General features: G+C 40.5%; 3 protein-coding genes across 4 annotated transcripts; 1 reads left to right on the top strand and 2 right to left on the bottom strand.

The window, feature by feature from the left end:
* Positions 1 to 748: 748 nt before the first annotated feature.
* LOC139283757 (RNA exonuclease 1 homolog) lies at positions 749 to 8,699 on the top strand. The gene is made up of 17 exons (XM_070903787.1): positions 749 to 791; positions 1,360 to 2,084; positions 2,790 to 2,969; positions 3,057 to 3,152; positions 3,665 to 3,923; positions 4,301 to 4,413; positions 4,741 to 4,881; positions 4,963 to 5,077; positions 5,158 to 5,229; positions 5,313 to 5,453; positions 5,609 to 5,722; positions 5,813 to 5,886; positions 6,001 to 6,105; positions 6,440 to 6,555; positions 6,894 to 7,032; positions 7,944 to 8,064; positions 8,326 to 8,699. Exons 1-17 carry the CDS (start codon positions 749 to 751, stop codon positions 8,412 to 8,414), a joined length of 2,643 nt encoding a protein of 880 aa, XP_070759888.1. The 3' UTR covers positions 8,415 to 8,699.
* Positions 8,700 to 9,105: 406 nt separating this feature from the next.
* Positions 9,106 to 18,803, bottom strand: LOC139284106 (UDP-glucuronosyltransferase 2A2-like). Of its 2 annotated transcripts, XM_070904272.1 has the most exons (8): positions 18,087 to 18,803; positions 16,211 to 16,220; positions 11,493 to 12,119; positions 11,124 to 11,272; positions 10,839 to 10,970; positions 10,281 to 10,368; positions 9,752 to 9,971; positions 9,106 to 9,391 (listed from the first exon to the last, which is right to left on the bottom strand). In XM_070904272.1, exons 1-8 carry the CDS (start codon positions 18,801 to 18,803, stop codon positions 9,106 to 9,108), a joined length of 2,229 nt encoding a protein of 742 aa, XP_070760373.1. The 2 variants fall into 2 exon arrangements, with proteins under 2 accessions (XP_070760373.1, XP_070760374.1); XM_070904273.1 differs by lacking the exons at positions 9,106 to 9,391; positions 9,752 to 9,971; positions 10,281 to 10,368; ... (2 more) ...; positions 11,493 to 12,119; positions 16,211 to 16,220 and adding exons at positions 14,193 to 14,478; positions 14,839 to 15,058; positions 16,254 to 16,341; positions 17,475 to 17,606; positions 17,760 to 17,908 and having other exon boundaries at positions 18,080 to 18,803.
* Positions 18,804 to 23,853: 5,050 nt separating this feature from the next.
* On the bottom strand, positions 23,854 to 24,192 carry tal2 (T-cell acute lymphocytic leukemia 2). Its single transcript, XM_070905096.1, has one exon. It carries the CDS (start codon positions 24,190 to 24,192, stop codon positions 23,854 to 23,856), a length of 339 nt encoding a protein of 112 aa, XP_070761197.1.
* Positions 24,193 to 27,968: the final 3,776 nt, after the last annotated feature.

The raw sequence follows: 27,968 nt of genomic DNA, 5'->3' as shown, positions 1-27,968 counted from the left end.
ATGTCAAAAAGCCAAATGAAAGCCACAAGAAACGGTCTGGTTTCAGACAGTTTCACAGTCTGAATACTGTACCAGAAGCAGCAGCGGGGCTCAGTGGGACTGAATCCACGAAACTGTTCCTCCACTCGGTTTCATCCTCTTCCTCGCTATTATCCATTTCAAACAACGTCACTGTTTTGTGTTGTGTAGATTTTAATATGCCAGAAACTGCTGCTGCTGTTGTGGTTGCGGAGGGGAAAGTGTACCAAACACTGGAAATACTTTTTCGTTGTAGGTCCCAGTTCAGGTTTGTGCAGCAGCGCCATCTGCCGACTTGGAGGGATTACTGCGACAAAACGACCTGCAATCCGACTGACCAAAAATGTAGCAGTAAATCAACTGTCATGGCTAGAAATGTGTCATATTTATTCGGGAATTACATTCGTTTTATTTCCCGAGAAAAATAAATACTCAGAGACGAAAAACAAATAGTAACGAATTAGCTCCAACGTTTTTAAGGGCCGTCTCGCGACCTGAGCAAAGGCTATATAAGTGAGGCTGACGTCATCTGAAGTTCAGTTGGAGCCTCCACCTGTTGGCCAACAGTTCATTATTTAAACCAAACGGTTTTTGCGCATCGTGAAAAGTGGCGTTTTTGCTGATGTTTCCCTCGTCTCGTCTTTTTGCTGATATAAATTGTCCTTTCTCAAAACGTGGCCTTTGTGAGCGACCTCACTGCTTGTACAAACATGCCACAGAACTGCGGGATATGTTCGGTGCTTCGCATAAATCATCGATAGTTGACTTTGCAGGTCAGTGTTTTGAGGTATGCTAGCTACAATTTCAAGTGTGCGTCAACCTAACTTGTAGGCTTGTCTGTTAAAGGTTTTTAATTGTATATACTGTTTTAGTCTAGCTTTAGAGAACTTGAGTAATAGTTGGGTTAAATAATTTTAAATCTTGATCTAGCAGCTTACTTTTCAACCAATATTCTTGACTGCTTCGCATGTTTTTTGCATTCAAATAAGGGTTAAATATTTACCTCAAATCAAATGGTATTACTCATTAAGCCATCCTTTTGTCCTGATCCCCGTACTTAATAAATCATTTAATATTAAAATTAAGCACATTTGTGTCAAGGCATGTAAAGAGAATCAATGGTTTTAAACATGAAAGCACACAAACATTCATTTAGATACTTAAAAACAATCTAAAAACACAAATGATGAAAGTGTAAAGATGTTTTGTTCTGCAAGCAGCCGCTGGTCACCACACCAGCACACCTCAAAGCCTATTTATTTTTAACCCAATCTCACCCTGTATTATTTTCCACCTCATCATCAATGCTAATAAGTCCTATTTCATATTCCTTTTGAACAGGAGTCCACAATGGCTGTCCGCATGCTGTCTGTGGAGCACCAGTGAATGATGAGACCAATGATGACTGCCTCCAGGAGCTGGAGCGGATCAACAAGGAGATTGAAACTGTAAGGCATGAAGTGGAGCAGGAGCAAAGGCGACTGTCACGCTACCAGACCGTACAGGCAGACAGCAGAAACTCTGTGCCTAATTCCTCTGTTTCCAAGTCTGAGACTGCAGGTAAAAATATAGACAGAGGATCTTATGGACTGTCTTCATGCACAAACTTTACAAAAACGTACTCCCGAGCCAGGAAGTACGTGGTTGACAACTCAAAACCAAGGACTGATTTGGAGTATGACCCTCTGTCCAACTTTTCTGCTGGCTTGCGGTCTTCCAGCTCATCAGGTAAGGAGCAAAAAGTGAAAAAAGGACATGGTTTGAAAAGAGCAAGAAACACTGTACCTTGTGACCAAAAGAAGTCAGTCACATATCAGGCTCAGCTTTCCCAATCGCCAATTCCAGAACCACTTGATGACTCTAATGAAGATGGGGTCCTGATCATTGATATTCCTCCCTCACCTGACAAAAAGAGAGTGCGATTTCAGAAACCTGCTGATTCTGTTGCTGGCAAATCCCTCCAGGATAAAGTAGAGGAATTGAAGGAGGTCAAAACAGGGCCTATCTTACTTGATTCTCCACTGCTGCACCCTGTAAACGCTGAGACATCTCCACCTGTATCAACGGTAGAAGAAAATGGAGTTTATAGTAATTGCATTGTTGAAAACGATCAAGGTCCATCTGATCTTTATGAGAACAAAGAATGGGAAAATATACCTGATGATGGGAGTGTAGTTGACTTAACTGGATGTTTAGAAGATCTGGCAAGTGAAAGTAAGAAAATTACTCCCTTTCAGACTGCTGAAACCGTAAGGGAGAAAAGTCCTGAACCTGCAAGTCCTCCTGCCATAACAGACCAGCAAGATCAAAACTGGAACGATCAGGTGGTAGAAAAGGAAGAAAACGTGTTTCAGGTTGAATTGCATCAGTGTGAGCTGCCCCAGAGTGTTGAGAAAATGAATCCACTGCAGCCACATCATTTTCCACCAAAGAATTCACTTTTTTATAAAGCTCCAGCTGCCAACTCAGACTCACCATGCAGGCAACACGCCAAGCAAGCCCAGACAACAGAGCAGCCAGCTCAGAACAGGGTTAGTAATTGGTGGTCTTCCACAAAATGTTTGCCATCAGTGCTGCCACACAGCCAGAAAACGTCAAGCAAAATGCCAGGACAGATGCAGGGTAAAGCTGCTGTTAACCATGCTCCACCTGAAAGCTACCTGGAGCCAGCACAACCAGCTTCAGGCTGCAGCTCAGGCCAGGCTCAGCACAATTTGTCAGAATCAAGTTTGACAAACACAGCTGAATCGTCATTCGCATCAACTGAGCAGCTTTTGGTGAAAGCGGATACTGAGGAGGTTATACTCATTGTTTCCAGCTCTGATGATGAAGATGAGCTCAACTATTCAGAAATGGAGCTGTCTGACAGTGACCCAATGGAGGAATGCTATAGGATCTTCATGGAGGCAAATGGCGAAGATAAGGGAAATGAGGAGCAGCCTGATTTGTCTGTAAGTATGCTGTAGACACTCCAGATCCAAGACTAAGACATTTCGTCAACAGTGTAATAATCATCGCCCTCACTTTGTCACTTTTAGGTTGCAGCTATGGATGTGGAGAAGCCGGAGTTGAACGTCAAACCCCAGGCATTGTCAGGAAAGAAGAGGGTGGCTCATGAAGCCAAACATTCAGAGGTACATGCTACATACACATGACATGGCTGATCTTAAGTCTTCATATACATCATTTAGGTAGAAAAAGAAAACAAAAGTTGACATTATGGATTAAAACTAATAATATAATATATAAGAGTTCTGAATTCTAACAATATTGCTTTAAAAATACAAACTTTGTACACTGCAGTGCTTTTCAGTGCAGGCTTTGTTCGAGGGGTTTATTTTTACATATTAAATTAAAAGGTAAATATAGTTTATAAAAACTTTGATGTCAATGACCTAATATTGTTAACATGTAAAGGTAAGAAAATGGATTGTAAATTGATAAGAAATCAGTTTTATACACATATGTAGTAAAACTAAATGCATTTGATAATATGGTACAATATATTTAACCATAGATAAATACGTAGATATAAATATAAGAATAATATTTCAGAATGGCCATTTTCCTCTTTAGTTTACAAATAAGAATTTCAAGCCTAAATTATAATTTTAATCACATTTTTTGATTTACTTGTTCCGTTCAGCAGTCAGTGGCTAAGAGCAGACCTCAGCCTCAGGTGCTGGTTCCCCTACGTGGGCCTGCGGTGTCAGGATTTGCCTCCCAGCCCTCCATCACCTCTAAGATTCAGCAGGTACAGCAGAGAGCCTCCATGCTGACTGCTTCAGTTAAAGGTGGTCAGGCTTTTGTTTCCTCCTCCTTTCAGAGGAAGCCAGAGACCCAGAGTGGGCCTTCTCCTTTTACTCAAACCCCTGAAAACCTGCAGCCTGCTCCTGTGCAAAGTGGTAAGCATCTCTTGGCTGTAGTGGATGAGATTTATTAGGTGTTTTTTTTGTTTGTTTTTGTTTTTTTTAAGAAAGACATCAAATAGTGCCCAAATATAAAAGTAAAATAAAATGTGGAAAAAAATACAATATACAACATATAAAAGTTGAAGCTTTTATTAAATGTAAATGTTACTACTTTTGTGCCATCCTTTCTCCTGTTGACATTTTACCAGTCAGACATTGAGACTTGCCCTATCTTCATGTAGACCAAGCAGCATTTCTTTGCTGTTCTTCAATGCCAAACCTAAAGAAGAATTTCTTCCTGTGGTGTATTTCAGTAGCTTTTCCTGAATGCATATCATATCTGAATGTGTGTTTTTTGTCTTATTCCGCAGCTTACATTAACTACATACCAGTGGGGCCTGCTGTGATTGAAGTGGGCAACAACTTGCACTTGATCCTCCCAGAGGGCACCTTCCCTCTGCCTGTAACTTCCAGTTCCAGCCAAGTTACTTCAGTGCTAACCCCAATCAGTCAAGTGCATATGAGCACTGTTGCTGTGAAACAAACATACCATCCACCTGCAGTTACTCATGTGCAAAGATACCGCACAACAGCACCTGTGCTCATTCCTGCTCCTGCACGTAAACCTTCACTGACCTCACATTCAAGTCTAGTCGTTTCCACTGCTCCTCAAGCTGCTGTTCATGCTACTGTTAAGGTGAGAAGTGAAAAGCAGCCTTTGTTGGGGCCATTTTCAGAGACTTGAGCTAAACTTGTGTTTGGTGTGACATGTTTCATCTGTTAAATATTAATAGTTAATTTATTCTTTTAGCCAGTACCTACTAAACGTAAATTGAAGCAGCAGTGTGAGGCCGCCAAAGACAAAGTTCCCCATGACATCCGACAGCGTTATATCAACATGTTTACAGAGGAGTTCCTCAAAACCGCCAATGTTAATGATGCCTTTGAAAAGGTGAGCTTGTGCCCCTTAATGTCATCCTCACTGACGATCTACCGTCTAGATATTAATTTCTGTCCCTGTTGTTGTTGATAGGCTCTTGCTGAAGAGAGGGCTGTGTATAATCGCAGTGTGAACAAACTCAAATATCTGAGTATTGCAGTGAATGCACTGAAGAGGCTGAAGAACCAAAGTGCTGTTGCTGCTAAAGGTTATAATCTCTGGAAAACCATATGCTGTTAAAAGACAATATTTAGTTGCATTTAATTCATTTATATTTTTCAATTGCAGATGAAAATGACGTCAACAGCCAAAGATTCAAAGGAAACATTCCTCTTAACCTGAAGAAGTTTAAAGGAAACGGTGAGAATTGGTTTCCTTTTGAATGCATTGGCCATTTAATTCAAATATTTGACAGCTTCTCAGTGAATTAATTTTTCCGGCAGATGATTTGGCATTATATGAGAGTTTGAAGGACTTCATTTTGACTGAAGAAAAGCTGATTGAGAGCAACTTTCCTGTCCAGCACCCAGAGAAACCTAGTTGTGCTGTTCTTTTTGCTGACATTAAGAAAGGCAACACAGACCGTAAGTACATCATACTCCAACTATACTTCTGATGCCATTCTCATATTATATCACTAGAGGGCACTCTTAATCTGTCCTTTACTTGTAATAATGGTTTCTTTTTTCAGCACATTTCACTCTGGTGATGTGGTTTTTCTGTTTTTTTTTGTTTAAAGCCCTCAAGAGGATCTGCTGTCGATGTGGGGCTACGTACTCTGTGAGCCAAACGGGCAAACACATCCGTAAGGAGGAGTGTAATTACCACTATGGGAAAGGAGTTAAGAATAAAGGTGAGTATATACCATTGTTTTTATGCTTTGAAACATCACGAATGTTTCATAGTGTTTACTATACAGCTTTTATACTTAAACTGTTAACAGTGCCAGGTGGCGTGGAGACCCGCTACAGTTGCTGTGAGGGAGTTATGGGAGCAACTGGATGTCAGTTGTTTAAGGTAGGAAAAGGCTTATAAGATTATTGCATAACTTGATTCTCTCATAATTTCATTCTCACATTTGCCAGCAGGTAAATGTCTGATTTTATATTTCTTTTGTCTTTTCTTCACCAGTTGCATGTCCATGATTCCCTCAGCCTGGATGGGTTTGTTTCCACCGTCCCCAGACATCCCTCAGATACGAGCTGTCCTGGGGTCTACTCCTTGGATTGTGAAATGGTGATCAGCTTTTTTTGAGGGGTTTTTATTCTTTATTTTTATTCTTATTCTCTGTTATTCCCAACTAAACCCCAAAGTTTCATTAGAAACCACGATTAAAACTGGTGATATATGACCTAACACAAAAATAAAACTGACATGGTTTTTAAACAAGACAATAAAACTTTGTTTGACAGAATGAAAAAATCTTCACACCATATCCTCTTGCGTTATTTGTTCCAAAAGGATTACTGTATAGCTTGCATACAACAAACAAATTCAAATGTTTGATATTTAACTGGCCTTGAATACACAGTGAAAACAACATATATTGTGTTATTTTTTGTCTTCATAGTGTTATACCATTCATGGTCTGGAGCTGTCCAGAGTGACTGTGGTCAACTCTAGTCTGCAAGTCGTCTACGACACCTTCGTCAAACCTGAGAATGAGGTCATTGACTATAACACCAGGTAATGTAATTAGATACCTAGCTGTTTTTTTTTTTTTTTTTTTTAAAGACCCAAACATGCTCTGTAAACGTAAAAACCCCAAATATGATATGAAAACTGGTAAGATTCTAAAAATGTAAATTTAAAGAACTTTTACTGAGTCTTAAATGAGAATACACAGTTCAAGCAAATGGGCTTGCCACTAGCTGAAAGGCACTGGAGTTTTTCATTATAATATAACAGATATGTCGGATGAAAATCACTAATGCAGGGAAATGATACAACTACTATATTTATCAATGTATTTTCAATCAGCCAACTGCTCTATCAATAGCCCGTGTGACACTTTGCTTGTCAAGGTTTTCAGGCATCAGTGAGGAAGATGTAAAAGGTAACCGCACCTCCCTCAGAGAGGTGCAGGAGACCTTATTGAGCTTCATCAGTGCTGACACCATTCTGATTGGACACGGCCTGGAAACAGATCTGTGTGCCTTGAAGGTGACTACTACAAGCTTTTTCCAACATTATTCTTTCACAACATATATCAGTTGCAATCCTGGCTAACCTGTGGTTATGAACCAGCACAGGATTTTCAAAACCAAGCTGTGAGTGACCTTTTTTTTCTGTGCATAGTTCATGTTTTAACTTATTCATTTGGATGTGTTGTTTTCTATTTGTATGTTGTTTTTTTACATTTGTTAATCCATGGGATCATCAGCAATAGTACCGTTTTCTAGATGGCTGATTTTAGAGATGGGCTTTTTATAACTTGGATAATTATTAATGTCGTGAATGTACAAAGTACCTCAAAGTATAAACTCTGAATTAACTTGACAATAACAATTACAAACGCTGCTACAAATCTGGGTCATATAGGGTTGAATGCCAAGTACCAGCACGTTGGAATATTTAGCACCATGAGAAAACTAAGTGGCTATACTAAAAATGGCAATACTGTGTAATATATGAAGGGAAACTGTCTCATAAATAATGACAACATATGTCAGACTCATAACTGCATTGACCAAGATGAAGTATGGTCACATGTTGAACAGGCATATAATGGACATAAGTGGTCAACAAATGCTAGTTGGCATTCAACATCAAATTTGGTTGCAGGGTTTGCAATGCCGGTTTAGATTCTTCAAAGTCTGAAGTACTTTTTCATCAGGTATTTATATTCGTCTAAACCATTACACAACTGGTTTGATTTTGACTTCCCACCTTCAAAAGTGGGACTAGAAAGCCACACTTAAGGTCATTTTGGGCCCCGTACGTGCTGGTATGCCATGCCATCAATGGATGAGGGTTTTTTTGGTTGTTTTTTTTTTTGCCTGTACTTCTTTATGATGAGTAATTTTCACTACCCCCAGTAATAAGAGCTTCAGGTATCTTCCTCTTTACCGTAGTTGCTCCATGGGACGGTGGTGGACACATCAGTGGTCTTCCCCCACCGTCTGGGCCCCCCTCACAAGCTGACCCTCAACAACCTCACTGCTGAATACCTCAGGAGGATCATCCAAGAGAGTGGTGGGTCATCATGGATAACTACAGCCAACATACAAGTGTCTGTTTTATTTCAATGTCCAATTAAATTTAAACTCCACCATACAAAAGATCTGAAACACAATCTAAATTCAATAAAGAAATGGATCATAATCAGACTACAAAATGTGAGTGCAAAGGCTACCAAAACTTGTGTATTTGGAACAGTGTAACTGATTTATAGCTAATGCATGTTTTGTCAATGTGTACATTTGTTTAAATATACCGTGTTAATGTTTCTCCCAGTTTGTGGCCACGACACTGCAGAGGATGCTGCCGCCTGCATGGAGCTTATGTTATGGAAAGTCAAAGAAGATGGAAAACTGAAAAAATAATGGAAATAAAACATAATACCCATACTGTTCATATATGTGAAAGAAAATGATGCTGTTATGCAAATTTGAAGGAAGCTCGGTTCTGATGACATGGGACGGCTGTTTATTTTTTTAGTTTGATTACATCACTTGATTTATGTTAATACAGTATTTTCTGTATGTTAAATTTTAATTTGCAGCCCATGTGTCCATGCCTGTATAAATGTTTGTGATCACACGTGTGTGTGTGTGTGTGTGTGTGTGTGTGTGCGTGTGCTAAGAAAACCTGAAGGGGTGGGGTGTCATCAGTATTGTCCAAGTAAAGGCACAAAATGAAATATCTTTGTGTGTTTTTTTTTTTCTTCAGTCAAACTTAAGCCAGCCAATGAACGTTCAGCTTTTTAATGTCAAATTGGCCTCAGGTGCAGTTATGCAAATTACAGCACCTGTCACCAATTTAAGTAATTACTAGTGATACATGAAGGAGTGAACAAGGAAGATGTCAATATATATGGAAAGCAAATCCATGGTGTTTGTGTATGTAGAGGTCAACAATGTATTCAGCTTTTCAGGCTAGGCTGACTCATGGTGACAAAACAAGTGAAACAAATCGTACAACAAAATCTCTTTTGCTCCACTTTATCATGAAGATGACTGCTCAAACAAAACAGAACCCATCAGTTCTTTACCAACAACATTTCACTTGAGTCAGTTACTCAGCCTTTTTCTTTGTCTTTCCCTTTGTGCTACAGCACCTCCGGAAGCAGAACCTGCAGGTCTTGATGAAGATGAGTATGAGGAACACAACAATGGCGAGGAGGAAGGCCCCGACATCCAGGTTGTGATACTCGTACCAGGTGAGCTCGTGAGCCTGGACCCTCAGGTGCTTGGCCCCTTTGTTTCTTATGGTGAACTCGATCCAGAATACCGCCTCATCCCGAGGACTCATTGGTCTGTCATGGTGGATACTGGACAGCCGCATGGCATTCTCCTTGTACCTATGAATGTGGATATCCAGGGGTATTAATTGTTATACTTTAGTTTCTTTGTCTTTGAAAGGGGGAAAAAGGGTGAATTTTTTGTTTCATATATTTTAAAACTTAAATCTCAAACAGGAAAGCCGATATATTCGGGGGAAAATGCCATCCAGTGGTTTTGTAATCTCTTTGTGACCTTAGAACTATGTGGTGCTAATTGAACTAGGTCATACGGCATCAGATAAGAACTCCTTTATGGCGTGTCATCAATGTTGGTTCTGTATTATTAATGTGAACTCTCCATAAAGGCAAAATGGAAAGAACATTTTAAGATACATTTTAATACCCTGAAACAGGCTGCAGATAGGTGAGAGAACTCACGATTTCTCATTGATGACAGCATTGACTGCATCTCTAAGGTCCTCAGTCTTCATGAAGTTCAAGTCCACGATAGTTGCAGCTCCCTTAGCCTTCACATGGACCATGTTGTCTGGCTGGTCAGCAAACATGGGGATGCCCACCATGGGAACACTGTGGTAGATGGCCTCATAAATCCCATTTGTGCCACCATGAGTGATGAAAGCTCTGGTCTTGGGGTGACCTGATAGGGTACCAAAGAAACATGAAACATATGCTGCTTTCTCCAATCAGACAGGCTGTTAAATATTTTCACTTCTGTATGATGTGACTACTATAAACATATGCTGAACATTGGGAAAGGCTTGTGAGTGTAAACTGGCTAGATCGCAGCCCATAGAGATTTTGGAAAAACTGCAGAAAGTGACAATCATACACACAAGCCCCTACCTCAGGGATTTGTGCTGAAGTGCCTTGTTAGTATGTCTTTTAGACCCCATTGTACTCTTGTCTTGAAGGCCTGTTCTGCAGCTTTTATAAAAGCTTTACTTACCCAGTAGGTCATTCTGAGGGATCCAGTTGTATATTCTGGTGTTAGCACCCAGAGTCTCTGGTTTTTCCCCACTGTATCTCCACAGCACCTATAAGCAATGGCAAAAACACTTTTAGACTAACTATTTTATGTCATAACATACTGCATAGCACTACATGTAATAATACATGCTAAAATAATGAGAGAAAAAAAAAAAGTAATCCTGGTTACTTCCTACCGCCCAACCACCTTCCCCCTTAACCCTATCCCTTCTCACACTCCTCAGTCTGTTTCTCCTGACCTCCTTCCTTTCCTCACCCACCTCAGCAATACGTCTTTGACAACTAGTTGCACACAAAAGAGTGAACCTTCTTTTAAAGAAACATGCACTCAAACTTTATGATGTAAAGAATTACAGACCTGTCTCTCTTCTTCCACTTCTTTCTAAAACACTTGTGCATGCTGTCTTCACTCACCTTTCTGCATATCTCCACCAGAACAACCTCCTCACCCCCCACCAGTCTGGTTTAGGGGTCATTCAAGTTAATTCCAGTTGGCATGTAGAAATTGTCCTCTGACCTTTTGTGGGATCTGAGCGAGGGCTGAGGCTATCATGTTTCCCTTCTCTGTGGTGATGTTCTTGATGAATGATCCCAAAGTGAACACCACGATGCCAGCGTCTCCAGAACTCTGCACAAACTCTTCCATATCCTGCAAGAAGAGTAACATTATCTCAATGCAAACCAACCAACATTTTCTTTTCTTTCCTCAGCATTTTAATGGCTTACTTTATTCATTAAGTCATGAATACTGTGGAGGTATAATAAAAGGTTAATATGCCTGTAATAGTGGAGACAGCCCTACCTCTGGTAAAGGTTTAGCAGGTCTGCAGTGGATCCCACCAACAAATTTGAAGTTGGGGAGGAAAGGACGAGGAAAATCAAAATCCCAGTAGGTTCGCATCAACCAGATGTCTGCTCTACCCATCATTTCACAGGCACTGGTGGGTGTTCCTGTCACAATGCAGAAGTAATAGATAACAGCCGCCCATTGAAAAGTATCACCTGATAGCTTATTTTCAAATATTATTTACTTAACATATCAAATTGTTGATAAAAGTGATTGGATATAGAAGCATTGCAATTAATCCAAAGCAATTAAGTCATCATTGGACCTTATGTGGTCCATAAAAATGTGTTGTTACACAGTGCTTCTTGTAGCTGAGTTGCTCACCTTTGACTTCGGAGTAGTATTTATCGAATTCTTTCCAAAAAACTTTATCAATCACGATATCCTGCAGTGCATAGAAGAGGAAGTTCCACACTCTCTCTGAGAAGTCCATCTTGTCAGTCAGTTTGCTCATAGCGCCGGGGACAAAGGAAGCTGGAGCCGGTAGCTGACCACACATTCTCTCCCAGTTATGGGCAACAGAAAAGCGCAGGGAGAAGACCAGGGGGATGCCCAAAATCTCTGCTACTAAGTCACTGCCGGGGTAGATAGGGTCAGCCAGGAGAAGGTCATATTTTCCCTCCTTCAGCCTCTTCATGATGATTTCTGATTTCAGCACGCCATCCAAATACTTCAAAGAATACTTAACGTCATCCTTCATCAGATCCATGTACCTGATGTAAATCTGCAAGTAGTTCATGTGATCCATCTCGTACATGGAGAAGTGAAGGAACTCTTCCATGAACTCCTCTATGACCTCCATCGAGACCGAGACGTTGAAGGGTTCGTAGCGAAAGCGGGAAGGCTCACTGGTGTTCATGAACATCGATGCGCTCGGCACCAGAACTGTCACCTGGTGTCCCCTGTCAATCAGCGTCTCCAGCACAGGCTTCATGTTAATCCAGTGGCTGCCTTCAGTGTACCACACCAAAATGTTCCCTCCATTTGCGCTCCATGTCACACAAAGTACCAGCAGAACGCAAACAGAGAGGCGCTGCTCCAGCTTCATGTTGCTTGTTTGTCAGGGGGAAACCTGCAGTGGCCTGATCCTTTTTTATAAGGTGCTCCTAGAAAAAGAATCATTAACTAAATACAGCTGAACTCTGGCTTCTATAGCTCCTCTTTGTGCTGCATGACACATTAGATAATGGATCCACCCCAAGCGGTTAGAGGTAAAAGGTTGTGGCTCTAAAGTTAAGTCAGTATTGAAAAACAAGAATAATCTCTTACCTGTACTAGGAATCCACAAACAGAAGGTAAAAACAGACTTTAAATCCCCAGAATCTACTTGTTAGCTGTGGAGACATGGAGCAGAGTGACACCAAACAACAATGATTTTACCTAATGGACTTGGACACACTTTTGTAATCTGAGGCAGTAGTGTGAGTTTATGGGTTCCTATGCAAGAATTCTAAGGACTATGTTTTGACTGAAGAAAAGATGATTGAGAGCAACTTTCCTGCCCAGAACCCAGAGAAACCTGGTCGTGCTGTTCTTTTTGCTGACAATAAGAAAGGCAACACAGACTGTAAGCGAAAACATCATACTCTTAACTATACTTCTGATGCTATTTGCATATTATATCACTAGAGGGCACACTTTATCTGTGCTGTAGTTGTAGTGATGGTTTCTTTTCTCAGTACATTTCACTCTGCCAAGGAGTTAAGAACAAAGGTGAGTACGCTGTAGTTTTTATGCTTTAAAACATCCCAAATGCTTCAGTGTTAACTATGCAGCTTACACCATGAGAGCATTGCATACTTTCTTAAACTGTGTGTCAGGTGGAGTGGGAGACCCACTACAGTTGCTATGAGTGTGTCGTGGGAGCACCTGAAAGTCAGATGTTTAAGGTAGGAAAAGACAGTAAATTAATATTTTTTGTCTTTTCTTCCTCAGTTGCATGTCCATGATTCCCTCAGCCTGGATGGGTTTGTGTCCACCGTCCCCAGACTTCCCTCAGATACGAGCTGTCCTGGGGTCTACTCCTTGGATTGTGAAATGGTGATCAGCTTTTTTTGAGGGGTTTTTAACATCTTCATGTTAAGCACCAAACCCAAACTAAACCCCAACTCATTTGTGTTTGTCAGAATCCATGACTAAAACTTGTGATATATGCCCACAGAAATTCTCACTGACACAAAAGTAAAACTAACATGTTTTTTAAAGAAGACAATATAGCTTGATTAATTGACAGAAAAAAAAATTCTTCAACATCAGATCATTTTATGTTATTGGTTCAAAAAGGATTACTGTATAGCTTTTCAGCTTTCCCCAGTATATATGCACCAAACTAATTAAGAAATTAAGACCATTAGTTGTAACTTGTTACTATGTAAGCACCCTGATGTGCACAAGTTTCTGATGTCAAAACAGTATTATCAGTAAAATCCAAGTAAAGGCACATAATTAAATTTCTTTGTGTGTTTTTCTTTTCCAAACTTACACCAGCCAATGAACATTCAGCATTTAATATCAAATTGGCCTTAGGTTCAGTTATGCAAATTCGCGCATGCCTGTCAGCAATTGAAGTAATTACTGGTGATACATGAAGGAGCAAACAAGAAAAATGTCCACATATATTGGAAAGCTAATACAGGTGTTTGTCTATGTAGAGGTTAACAGTGTCTTTACTTCAGCTTTTCAGGCTAGGCTGACTGAACCTGAGTTCATGGTGACAAAACAAGTGAAACAAATACAACAATCGTTGCTCCTCTTTATCATGAAGATGACTGTTCAAAGAAAACAGGAGTTTCACAACAATACTGGAAACTGAACCTGATTTTGTTTGGATGTCTTTTCCATTTTCTGCATTTTCTACATTAGTTGATTCAAAGTAGAGAAAATTACTCGTCCCAAGCCAGTAATTGTCACACAATCCAGAGAATTGTGGTTGGACATTAAGTGCTTCAGACCAACAGGACAACCAGTGAACTGTTTGTTTTTTCAGCCATCAGTTCTTTACCAGCAACATTTCAGTTGAGTCAGTTACTCAGCCTTTTTCTTTGTCTTTCCCTTTGTGCTACAGCACCTCCGGAAGCAGAACCTGCAGGTCTTGATGAAGATGAGTATGAGGAACACAACAATGGCGAGGAGGAAGGCCCCGACATCCAGGTTGTGATACTCGTACCAGGTGAGCTCGTGAGCCTGGACCCTCAGGTGCTTGGCCCCTTTGTTTCTCATGGTGAACTCGATCCAGAATACCGCCTCATCCCGAGGACTCATTGGTCTGTCATGGTGGATACTGGACAGCCGCATGGCATTCTCCTTGTACCTATGAATGTGGATATCCAGGGGTATTAATTGTTATACTTTAGTTTCTTTGTCTTTGAAAGGGGGAAAAAGGGTGAATTTTTTGTTTCATATATTTTAAAACTTAAATCTCAAACAGGAAAGCCAATATATTCGGGGGGAAATGCCATCCAGTGGTTTTGTAATCTCTTTGTGACCTTAGAACTATGTGGTGCTAATTGAACTAGGTCATACGGCATCAGATAAGAACTCCTTTATGGCGTGTCATCAATGTTGGTTCTGTATTATTAATGTGAACTCTCCATAAAGGCAAAATGGAAAGAACATTTTAAGATACATTTTAATACCCTGAAACAGGCTGCAGATAGGTGAGAGAACTCACGATTTCTCATTGATGACAGCATTGACTGCATCTCTAAGGTCCTCAGTCTTCATGAAGTTCAAGTCCACAGTAGTTGCAGCTCCCTTAGCCTTCACATGGACCATGTTGTCTGGCTGGTCAGCAAACATGGGGATGCCCACCATGGGAACACCGTGGTAGATGGCCTCATAAATCCCATTTGTGCCACCATGAGTGATGAAAGCTCTGGTCTTGGGGTGACCTGATAGGGTACCAAAAATCATGAAACATATAGTACATTCAGAAGTATTCAGACTCTTCACTCAGTACTTAGTGGGCAACAATTACAGCCTTGAGGCTTCTTGGGTATGACGCGACACGTTTTGCACACCTGGATTTGGGGATTTTCTGCCATTCTTCTTCTTCTCTGCAGATCCTCTGCAGTGTCATAGCAAAGGGTCTGAATACTTTTTTCTTTCAAATAAATTTGCTTTGACATCATTGGGTTTTGAAAATAGATTGATGAGGGAAAAATGAATTTAAATGATTTTAGCATAAGACTGAATACTTTGTGAATGCACTGTACATTACTTTCTCCAATCAAGACAGGCTGTTAAAGCCCATTTTCACTTTTGTCTGATGCGAGTACTATAAACATAAACTGCATAAAGTGAGAATCATACACACATGCCCCTACCTCAAGGATTTGTGCTGAAGTGCCCTTTTAGTGTGGAAAAGGCTATCCATTGGTTTTGTAATCTCTTTATGACAGAGTTTGATTACCACCACAGAGGTTTAAAGTCACACTGTATACTATAGACCATTTCTCCTTTATGGCATGTCATCAATGTTGGTTCTGTATTATTAATGTGAACTCTCCATAAAGGCAAACTGGAAAGAATATTTTTCCTCACACTAAAAGGGCACTTCAGCACAAATCCTTGAGGTAGGGGCATGTGTGTATGATTCTCACATTATGCAGTTTATGTTTATAGTACTTTGTCAAAGTTAGGCATAAGCTACGTCCCAATTACATACTAACTAAATCTGAGCAGGTTTTGAGAATGTATTGTATTCACATTGGAAAAGTGCCAAAAAAGTATACTGAAAACAATCAATATGTATATTTTTAATGTGCTGTTGGTGGACACTTTTGTGCGAATGAAGGAAATGCCCACAGCTTGAAAAAGTTCAAGCTCATTTTGGATGGTGATGAAACAGCTCAAACATTTTTGGAAAAGCATGTTTGAGTGACATCTGACAAGTATTGTTTAATTTCCTGTTGATATGAAACAGGTAAGTTGTAATGTAATTTTTTTCCTTTTTTATATGTACTAAAACTGTATATATGGGATATATATATATATATCAGTATATACCATATTTCATGTAAAAAACACAAATTGAGGATTACTGTCGAAGGCCTGTTAAGTAGCTTTTATAAAAGCTTTACTTACCCAGTAGGTCATTCTGAGGGATCCAGTTGTATATTCTGGTGTTGGCACCCAGAGTCTCTGGTTTTTCTCCACTGTATCTCCACAGCACCTATAAGCAGTGGTAAAAAACACTTTTAGACTGTATATAAAGATGGGTGAGATGACCCCAAAAGTGAAGCCAAAACGCCCCCTGGCTGCAGTATAGGTCCATGTTAGCAGAAGGGACGTGGGCCAAACTAAAAAATCAAAGTACACTTCAAATCAATTTTTCCCGAAGATGGTGTCGTGGGAATTTCAGGAAAAACAGAAGACTGGCAACAAGGGAGTAGTTCTTGTGGTTTTCATTTTAGGTGTCCGCGCGATTTGGTCGGGCGGTGTATGGATGGGGCCTCGATACCTCGACTCCACTTGCCAATCACTGCACAGACTCTGGGTCCAAATGATGTCGCAAGATGGCAGCGGCTGTATCTGGATATTTTGGCTTCACTTTTGTACAGTGGGAAGAAGTAGAGATGCGTCTTCCATCTTTATATACAGTCTATGATTTAGACTAACACTGTGCTAGTTGTATGTTATTATATACTGTATAGCAGGACATTTAATAATACATGCTAAAATAATAAGAAAAATAGTTGTATTTTGTATCAAACAAACGTCCACTTGGACACAAGAATGAACTGATTAGAACTTGGTTATCAAAGGTCAGGGTAACTGTGACCTCACAAAACACAAATAACTCAATAATTGATGACCACATTTCACAGCTGGTCGGACAATGAATTGGTGACACGTTTGAATCAAATGTCAAAGGTCAGTGTGACCTCAAAATAAGTTTTAAGTTAGCCATAATTTAAGAATGAATTCGGCGATTCTGGACTTCGCACTCAAGGAGTAAATAACTAGCACAGTACAGGCTTTCCTCCATCTCGTCCATTTTGCTTTTCACTTCCTGCCTCATTGCGAATTTCAAGTGTCGTTTGGAATCGCGTGACTGCAAACAACGTATTGGAGCAAGCTGAGCTAATCTTGATCCAGTGAGTGAGTGAGTTAACTACATCTCATAAAGACGCCTCACATCTGAAAATGCCAGGAAAAAACAAAAGCACCACATTTTGTGTAGTTATACTATGAGAATCCATCTTTACATAGTAATCAAGTACATGTGTTAATGTTTAGCCAATACATCTATAATAATCCTAAATTTTGTTAATTCCAGTTGGCATGTAGAGATTGTCTTCTGACCTTTTGTGGGATCTGAGCGAGGGCTGAGGCTATCATGTTTCCCTTCTCTGTGGTGATGTTCTTGATTAATGATCCCAAAGTGAACACCACGATGCCAGCATCTCCAGAACTCTGCACAAACTCTTCCATATCCTGCAAGAAGAGTAACGTTATCTCAATGCAAACCAACCAGCATTTTCTTTTCTTTCCTCAACGTTTTAATGGCTTACTTTATTCATTAAGTCATGAATACTGTGGAGGTATAATAAAAGGTTAATATGCCTGTAATAGTGGAGACAGCCCTACCTCTGGTAAAGGTTTAGCAGGTCTGCAGTGGATCCCACCAACAAATTTGAAGTTAGGGAGGAAAGGACGAGGAAAATCAAAATCCCAGTAGGTTCGCATCAACCAGACGTCTGCTCTACCCATCATTTCACAGGCACTGGTGGGTGTTCCTGTCGCAATACAAGTAATTTAAAAGTATCACCGATACTTCAGATGTGATAGCTTATTTTCACATTATATTTGCTTAATATATCAAAATACATTAATCCAAAGTACTTAAATCATCATTGGACATAGAAAATGTGTTGTTACACAGTGCTTCTTGTAGCTGAGTTGCTCACCTTTGACTTCGGAGTAGTAGTTATCTAATTCTTTCCAAAAAATGTTATCAATCACGATATCCTGCAGTGCATAGAAGAGGAAGTTCCACACTCTCTCTGAGAAGTCCATCTTGTCAGTCAGTTTGCTCATAGTGCCGGGGACAAAGGAAGCTGGAGCCGGTAGCTGACCACACTGTCTCTCCCAGTTATTGGCAAGAGAAAAGCGCAGGGAGAAGACCAGGGGGATGCCCAAAATCTCTGCTACTAAGTCACTGCCGGGGTAGACGGGGTCAGCCAGGAGAAGGTCATATTTTCCCTCCTTCAGCCTCTTCATGATGATTTCTGATTTCAGCACACCATCCAAATACTTCAAAGAATTCTGCAGGTTATTCTTCATCAGATTCACAAATCTGATGTAAATCTGCAAGTAGTTCATGTGATCCATCTCGTACATTGTGAACTGAAGAAACTCTTCCATGAACTCCTCCAAGACCTCCATCGAGACCGAGACGTTGAAGGGTTCGTAGCGAAAGCGGGAAGGCTCACTGGTGTTCATGAATATCGATGTGCTCGGCACCAGAACTGTCACCTGGTGTCCCCTGTCAATCAGCGTCTCCAGCACAGGCTTCATGTTAATCCAGTGGCTGCCTTCAGTGTACCACACCAAAATGTTCCCTCCATTTGCGCTCCATGTCACACAAAGTACCAGCAGAACGCAAACAGAGAGGCGCTGCTCCAGCTTCATGTTGCCTGTTTGTCGGGGGGGAAACCTGCAGTGGCCTGATCCTTTTTAAGAAAAATAATCATTAACTAAACAAAGCTGAACTCTGGCTCATATGGCTCCTCTTTGTGCTGCATGACACGTTGGATAAAGGACACACCCAAAGCAAGTGGTTAGAGGTAAAAGGTTGTGGCTCTAAACAGCCAGATTGGACTTGTTAGCTGTGGAGAGATAGAGCAGAATGACACAAAAGGATAATGATTTCAGCTAAATGGGCTTGCACACACTTGCATAATTTGAGGAAGTTGTGTAAGCTGTGTGAATTTCCCTGCATACCACTGAAATGTAGGAGTGACCTTTTGTGAGAGGGAGAAAGTATGTTTATTCTCATTTTTTGGATTGTAAGGGTAGTAAGACAGGATTCAAAGTGCAAACAGATTCTGTTTTAAAGGCACATCTCAAATCTAGCTGTAACCTTACCATTTTTCTCTCTGTTGAGATATTTTAGTCTGGACCAAAGTGGTATAAAAATATCACAATAACTATTGGTAAGATTGCCATGAACAAACAGATGGTCCCTAGTGAAGTCGACTGACTGAAGTGGTCCCCTAACTTTTCAGAATCTTGAATGGATTGACATGAATATTTAGCACAGATGACTACGGTGCACTTAGGGATGACTCCTAATGACTTTGGAGATTCCTTAACCCTTCATGTAGCGCCACCAGCAGGTCAAACTTCTCACTTATTTATTGAAATATCTCCACGTTATCTCCTTGAAGGGTTGGCACAGACAACGTATTGTCATGACTTTGGTGATTCCATCATCAGGTTAAATTTTCAGCTTGTCCAATATTTTAGTTTATGACCAAATACCTGAAAAACTAAAGACAATCCCATCATCCTTTCTGTTTAGTGCTAATTAGCACACGTTAGCATGCTAACACACCAAACTAAGACGTTGAACATAACATTATACATCCTAAACATCACATTAGTGTCATTGTGAGTGTATTAGCATGTTGACATTAGCATTTAGCTCCAAGTACAGCCTCACAGAGCTGCTAGCATGGCTGTAGACTCAGTCTTGTTTTAGAGATGTGTCCATGAGTAGAATAAGGCAGCTGATTTCAGAAACCGTCTGGGGCCAGAGAGGTCAGCTCGGTGTGAATATTTTGGAGGCGGGGGTTGTCGACCCTGCCTTTAGGAACTAGTAGCGTTGAGGCCGTGTTCTTGGGAAATGTCACCTCCAACTGTTTGGGCGTCTAAATCTTAACTCTGGGTACTTTGGCCCCCTCATTAACATTGTAGATTCCTTTTGACGCTGGATTCAGGAACGTCTAGAAAAACAATAAGCATTTGAATATTGAATTCAATGCCCTGTTGAGGGAGTCAGTGGCCATTCAGAGTGTGTAAGTGTATACTGTGTTGTTCTCAGACCTCCCCTGGTGGTACAGAGGACGTGTGAGAGAAACTAATGATGGGTGTATCGGTGTTGCATACGAAATTGCAGAATCACTGGGTCTTACATGCATTTTGCCCTTGTGTTTAATTTTCTCGGGAATTCAACCATCTACCCTTCCCTCTCTACATTCCTGCTGCTTCCTCTCCTTCCATCCTTCTTCCTCGCTCTGTCTTTCCACCACAGGGTAAGGGTTACAGCGTATTGCTTTTTGAAGTAGATATTTGCATAATCAGATTAGGATGCGTGATTGTCAGTGGGCTCCCCCATCAGAGGGTGCTCCAGAGGAGAGAGGGTGCTGTCCAGCCCAACAATGGATGACTCCCCTCCTCTCTCACCAGCCTGCACCTGCATCCCACCCACCCATCCGGGCTGCAGGTCGGCCGCTGCGGCAGTCCACGCTTGGACTTGCAGCTCGTGGAAGGGTGAGAGAGAGAGAGAGAGAGAGCGAGAGGAAAGGCGGAGGAGGAGGGGGTTCGAGTGCATGACGGGAGTGGGAGGGCAGGGGTTGAGCTGAGATATTTAAACATGCAGAGTGTGAATTGGCTTTAAGGGGATAAAGAGCTCAGGGCCTATCGGTTGGCACCCAACTCCAGAAATTCTTTTTCATGGGCGCCTCAGCCGGGAGAGCGAGGGGCTGCCTGCACTGATCTGGCCCATTGTGATAACAGATTCAGACAGTGTGCTAGACGCTGATAAGGAAATGTGCTCTCAATAGACGATTACCCACATACTTGGGAGAGAATAGTCAATCAGGCAAATATACTTGGTGGAGGGAATGAGAAGCCTACAGATTTGTTGTTATTTTCAATACGGGGTTTCATAATCCTGCTGGAAAGTTGAGGTCAGAGTAATGCTCATACTGTGATTGGGCGATTTCTGTAAATAAGGTGTATCAGCAAAATGCATTTCACAGCATGTGTGCAAAAGCTGTCACATTGAACCAATTGAACCTTAGGGAGTCTGAATCAACATCAAAACATTCAACATAAAAAGAAGTAAACAGTTTTTTAATATGGCATCTCATGTTACCAGGAAGACCAGCTATTAATAACCACAGTCATTTTATTTGGTATTATTTCAGTTCACCATGAAATTGCTCAATTTACCGTGAAATTGCACAAGAGGTAAATACCTCCCAAATTCATGCTGTTGGAGAGACAGACTGCTGCTGAACAGTTGTTTTCTCTCTCCCAGTACAATATGATTTATTTAGTATTTTTGCAGGATCACAAAGAGTCACCTGTCAGTTCCCACAGGCCTCCAGTCAGTGTGTCCAGCTGCCCTCTGCTCCGTTTACACACCATTAGCCAGAGTTTAACAGCCGGGGTGAAAGCGCCGGCAACCAACTCAGTGTTTACTCTTCAGCTCAGTTTGTTGCAGCCTTTCGCCTGAAAATAGGCCACATTTTCTATAGTCACAGCAGGCGATTAGACATGTAAATGTCTGACCTCAGTTTAAATGGGGACGGGTGCACTAAATTGTTGATATTGGAACTAGAGCTGAAACAAAATCTCCATTCATCAGTTTGTCGATTGACAGAAAAAAGCAACTATTTTGATATGATGATCGATTTAGCGCTTAAGTAATTTATTAAGCAAAAATGCCAAATATTTGCCGGCAGCAGCTGTTTCATATTATTATTTTAAACTGAATATCTTGTTTTGGACAAAACGAGTAATTTGAAGATGCCACTTTGGATTGTTCACTATTTTCAGACATTTTATAGATTAATTGGAACTACAGTTATTTTATAGTTATTTTGATGGCATTTCCCATAAAAAAAAACATTTATTTAATTGCATGGTAACATTTTGTACATTGATAAGTTGTTTTTTAGCATTTACATGAACAATTAAAATCTAACAGGAATGAATTGGCAAGTTCTGTCATTTCTGTTTTTTTCTTTTCAAGTAACTTTTGCCTATATCATTGATAGTTATGACTTCAGGGCTATCAAATACCATGTGCAGCAACAAAGTGGCGTTTTCCATCTGCACGTTGGTCGACTGGACAGTGTTTGACTCCAGACTGACCTCCGCCCCCGGGGGCACAAGTTAAGCTGTCACTTTCAGTGCTCCTCTGTCAGGCCTCTGGTCAGTGGACAGAGAGCAGAGGTCAACTTTGTGTCCACACGGTCATCACAGGACCTGTGGACAAATGTTTCTGGGCTTATTGAGCACGAACAAAGAGGCAGCAGCTCTACTCTTAACTTCAGCTCAGTTGTGTCTTACGCAGTGTGAAATAATTTCATTAGAGTATAGCAGTGTGCCTCAAGTCCACACTACATACTAATTGTATACAGCATCGTCTTAGTATACGGTTTCTGCAGTTAGAATATAAAACATATAAAAAAATGTAGTTTTGTTGGCTGTTCCTGGAACTGTTTTATTAAGATGTTTTCCAGCAGTGAGAAGCTCCCCCATTTCTTTTGTGCATTGCATTGTGGGACAATTGTGTCTAAAAAAATCAGGTGTTTCAGTTTGCATACTGGCTGTTTTGAGTAAACTTACTTGAACACGCTACAACTCAAAACATGCTTTGATTTAGTAAATTGTATGAAATCTGCTCAGAAATTCACTGTTTGCTGACTCTGAATTTTTTCCTGCCGTAAAATTACTTTCGTGTGTGTAATGATTTGAGTAAAAAGATTGGGAAATTATTTTATTAACAAATCATTTATTAAATAAATAGTTCAAATAAATAACATACTGTATATTCACAAGCAAACCAAAATAACTTACAAAAGAGGTATCAGAAGATAATTAGCACACTCTTCACAGTAGACAATCAATTCATAATCTTTGGCTATATGACATGCGTATTTTACAAATGAAAACACATTTAAATAAAAACATTTGTGTGGTAGCAAGTATGAGTAATTTCTGAAAGAGGATTGTCAGTTTTGCCAAAGTTCCTCAGTCAAATCTACCAAAAGTACCACGAAGTCGGTAATGCACAAATACTGAACATGGTTGTTCAAGAAGAAACAGGAAGTCTTTCTCAGAACTGATTCTTCTGGAGTCACATAACCGTGATAAATTAAAATAAAGGTCAGATTTAGTCTCAAGAAAAAAACAGCATGTCGATTTAAAAAAAAAAAAAGGAAGAAAAAAAGTGCCCTTGGCTATTTTGAGACGATTGCAGTCTGGAGAATTGGCTGAGCCATTATCTATTCAAATGCTTTGCTGAATCTATCGCTTGAAATGAGAAATTCCTTAATCCCCTCCATTTTCCTCATCGGCAAAACAGCCTCTCATTGCAAAACTAAATTAGTTCCAGGCGGCCGGCAACAAGGAATATTAACATGACGACATGAAGGGAATATTGTACATCCAGGTTTTACACATCCATGCAAAATACAAATTAATTTTTCACCCGCAAATCATATTTCAACACTGATCAGCGTGGAGGCTGAGCCCACATGTTCAGCCACGTGTGGAGTCCACAAATATCACACAATATTGCATCTTCTGCATTGAAACACGAGTCACACACGGGTGACAAACGCAGAGACAAGAATGAGTCTTGAGGAAGGACGAGATCAGTTTTTAAACCCCAGAAAAGGGTCAGAAAGTCCACTTTTTTTTTTTGTATTTTGTGGCTGTAGCTCTACCAGGCCTCGGAGCTGTCGCAGCTGGATCCAGGTGAGGGGACTTCTGTGTCACTGGTCAGGGCCCAGGGGTGTGGAGGGGAGTGCAGTTGCTCCATGTTTCCTCTGAGAAAGGTGAGCAGAGCGGTGGGGGAGTGGCTGGCCGGCTGACCGCTCTGGCTCTCCAGCAGCTGCACCAGGAAGTTGATGTAGCGCATGGCCAGACGCAGGATCTCGTTCTTGCTCAGCTTCTTCTCCGGAGGATGGGTGGGGATGAGCTTGCGGAGCTCGGCGAAGGCGGTGTTGACGTTGTGCTGACGCCAGCGCTCCCTCGTGTTGGTGAAAACCTTCCTGGTCATGGTGCTGATTAGAGCTGCAACGATTAGTCAATTAATCGATTAGTTGATTGACAGAAAATTAATCTGCAACTATTTTCATAATCTAATAATTGTCATTTTTTGAAGCAAAAAGTTACTATCATACATGATGGTAAACTGAATATCTTTGGGTTTTGGTCTCATTTGTAGACGTCAGTTTGGGAACTTTGTTCTATTTTTATGACATTTTATTCACTAATCAAGAAAATAATCTGCAGATTAATCAATAATGAATATAATCTTAGTGCTGAGGTGACTGACTGGAAGGAGAAGGGGAAACTGGTCACCTTACTGTAGTTTTTTGCACAGAAATGTCAGATATTGATAGAAGTTATTTATAAAATCTACCAGAATTGATTTTGTCGCTTGCTGCTTCTTTCTGCAAAATACAACCCTCAGGTGTCTTTTTGTTTTAAATTGGGTAAACCAGGTATTCACTGTAAATACAGATTTTGGTAACACTTAAATCCTCCCTACAGTATTTAGTATTTTATAAGCACTATATTAAGTTTTAATAATAATGGTTTTATAACACACTATAATGTAGTTGTAAGCATATATTTGTCAACGACTTAAAGTCCTCCTGTGGGCATCCATAATCGGAGGTTGGTGTAGAAACAGATAATGAATGACAACATTGTAAAACACAGGTGTAATAATATAAACTATGTTTCCATATGAGAGGTTATAACTGTTGACAAATACTGAACATTATAAACACTTTAAAATGTAGGTTACAACTACATTGTAGTGCATTATAAACCATTCATTAAATGTTTATATAGTGCTGTTAAATGCTAAATAAAGGTTGAGACTTTCTGCTCAAATAAAGGCTATTCTGCAACAAAAAACTCTAAAATTATCATTATAAACAGATATCTTCTACTTGATGCAAAATTAGATATAAATCCACATAATTTCTTTACCATTACACTATAGCTGCAAGTGTATTACATCTTGTTGATTAATTATTTATTTGACCAAAGTGGAAACACATGGCCTCAAGGGGGGAAAGAAATCCCTCAATACACCATAAATGTCTCACCTGTAAGTGCGTAGAAATGTGCAGAAAATCTCAGTTGCAGAGTCGTCCTCCGCAGGTCATCCGTGTCCAGGAGTCTGGCGTGAATGTCCACTCAGTTACGTCTTCTCATGCTCGCTGAGAGATCCTTATGAGTGAGAGGGAAGGAGAGAGTAAAAGAGAGAGAGAGAGAGTATAAGGGAGGGAGGGATGGGGAGCAGAGACAGAGAGAGAGAGAAGGGGTAAGACTGCTGCATGCTCGCATCCCACATTTTATAGCAGGGTGAACCCTATTGTGTGACGTGTGCTGTCGTGGAGCCTCTGGCATTGTGTGCGAGGTTGGTGTTAAGTGACCCCCCCCCCCAGTCTATCATTTAGAACCAATGCAGGTGGCTTTATGATTATATTGCCCATAATCATCACTTTTATTTATTTTCATAGGTGTTTCTGTGCAACATTTGAAGGGATTCTGGGTGTTTTTTTTTGCACGACTCAACAGCCTTTTAAGTGACTATTTGTGCTGCTTTTATGATTCATTGCTCATTTAATCCTTGAAGGTTCGCACTAAAGGTGACAAATACATTCCCATTGAAGTGAAACTGAGACATTCGTCTCTCTGATCCTTCTCTTACTGCTCTGGACACTTCCTTTCTGTTTCTCTGACATTAGGCATGGACAACCCACCGTCCCCTCCGCTGTGGAAAAGACCTTGATATCACTGGCTGCTCTGCTATTGAATTCAGCCTGATTGGGCCACAAAAGGTAAAAATACCATATCCAGATTGACAGTCGAACAATATGGGTTTTGTTATGACTATGGTAATCTTGTTGAGCCATTCCAAGGGGCCACACATAAATTACAGAGGGAACAGGGAGAGCACAGCGTCCTGACTCACCTCTCTCCAACCACTCCCCACTCCTCTCTCCCCCCCTGCTCTGCCTCCCACTTTCAACCTCCGTTCAGATAAAAAAAACAAGTCTAGTTTAACCAATTGTCACTGTTCTTTTTACACCCTTCAAGTGTTGTTTCAAAGACGCAGCCTTCCATAAAAGTCTCTGTGTGGAGTAGGAATTTACATAATCCGATTAGGGGCTGGGATTAGCCCCGGGCCTGGAGAACAGGCCCGATGGGGGCCGTTTTCTGAATCGGCCATTCATGGGCCCTGCTGCACGTCCAAGAGGCTGCACCTGCAGGCCAGGCGCCGCCGCTCTCTGGCTCCATCCAGCCTCCACCGCAGGCTGAAGGTCTGCAGACACACTCTCTGTACGATATTTTGGCCAGTCTGTTAACTTACATCACACCAACAAGGCCAGGTGAAGATTACACCTTGTTGTAATGTATCTGTCATGCTGGTTGGGGCTGAAGGCAGAATAAACATGACAAGATACGTAAGCGAGCACACTGTGAGAAGTCTGCACATGAGATGACTCATGAGGTCCAGTGTGGCAGCAAGGAGCCGGTTACTGCTGTTTGTTGTTGCATTTTCACACTCTGTGTTTATTAGACGAATACGTTAAGTTCTTGGACACAGAATTGTCGCTGCAGCTTTAGATTGGAGCGACGACAATTAGCTGAATAATTGATTAGTCGATTGACAGAAAGTTAATTGGCAACTATTTTTATAATCGATCGTTTTTGTAATTTTTCAAGCAAAAATGCAAATTATTCACGGGTTGATTTACTTTTCTCTGTTTTATACTATTGTAAACTAAATGTCTGAGTTTTGGACTGTTGGTCCGACAAAACAAGTAATTAGACTTTTTCACTATAACTATATAGTGTAGTAAAGAGTATAACATGACATTTTATAGACTAATAAATTAATAGAAAATGATAGATTAATCCATAATGAAAATAATCTTTAGTTGCAGCACTAATTGGATCTATAGTCTGTAATTTGATGGTGTTTCCCATAAAAAGCATTATTCTAATCACACAGTAAACTTTTGGATTTCTTTGGGTTTTGGAGGGTCGCTCAACTAAAACAATCAATCTGAATACATCTCAGCTGTGGGGAATTATAACCGGCATTTTTCACTATTTTCTGACCGTTTATAAACAAAACGGCGATTAATTAAGAAAATGATCAGCTGATTCATTGATAATGAAAATGATAGTTAGTTGCAGCTTTACCACATAACACTGACAATATGAATACTTCAAGTCATAAAATACAACACACAAAATTGATGAAAAACACCTTAATATACCAGTAAAGATCAGATTAGTTTACACTGATGACCCTCGCCAGCCTCCTCCTGAAATATTAGACTCTGACTGTCTGGCTTATTCCCTTCTTTGACACAGATCGCCCCAATCAATGCGCTGCTGACCAGCTAAAATGTAGAAGATCAATAAACAACAACCTTCATGTGATTCACTGCTGACCAAGCGTGACTGTGAAAGTGAAAACATGTCTGGTTTCTCCTTCAGGTATCAGTGTTTTTTTTTTTAAAAAGTAAAAGTTGGCACCCGGTTCAATAAATAAAATAAGTATTGTTTTAGTGTCCCAATAATGATCACTTGCTCTCTCACTTGCATGCCGCACTGTCAAAGCTTGAAAATGAATTAACGACAGTTAATTAACAGTTTTCAAGCAACTTTAATGGTAAAGAAATAGTCGGTCAACAAACCTTGGCTTGATGTTTTTAAGCCAAGGCATGCAGTCCAAATAATATTCTGAATGTTTCTTTGAGCTCAATGCAAATACAAATGTATGCAAATGTACAGGGAGGT

Source organism: Enoplosus armatus, chromosome 4 (genome assembly GCF_043641665.1).
Source record: "Enoplosus armatus isolate fEnoArm2 chromosome 4, fEnoArm2.hap1, whole genome shotgun sequence".
NCBI lineage: Eukaryota > Metazoa > Chordata > Actinopteri > Centrarchiformes > Enoplosidae > Enoplosus > Enoplosus armatus.
The sequence above is the reverse complement of the archived record's forward strand: the minus strand, read 5'-3'. Positions and strand labels throughout refer to the sequence as shown.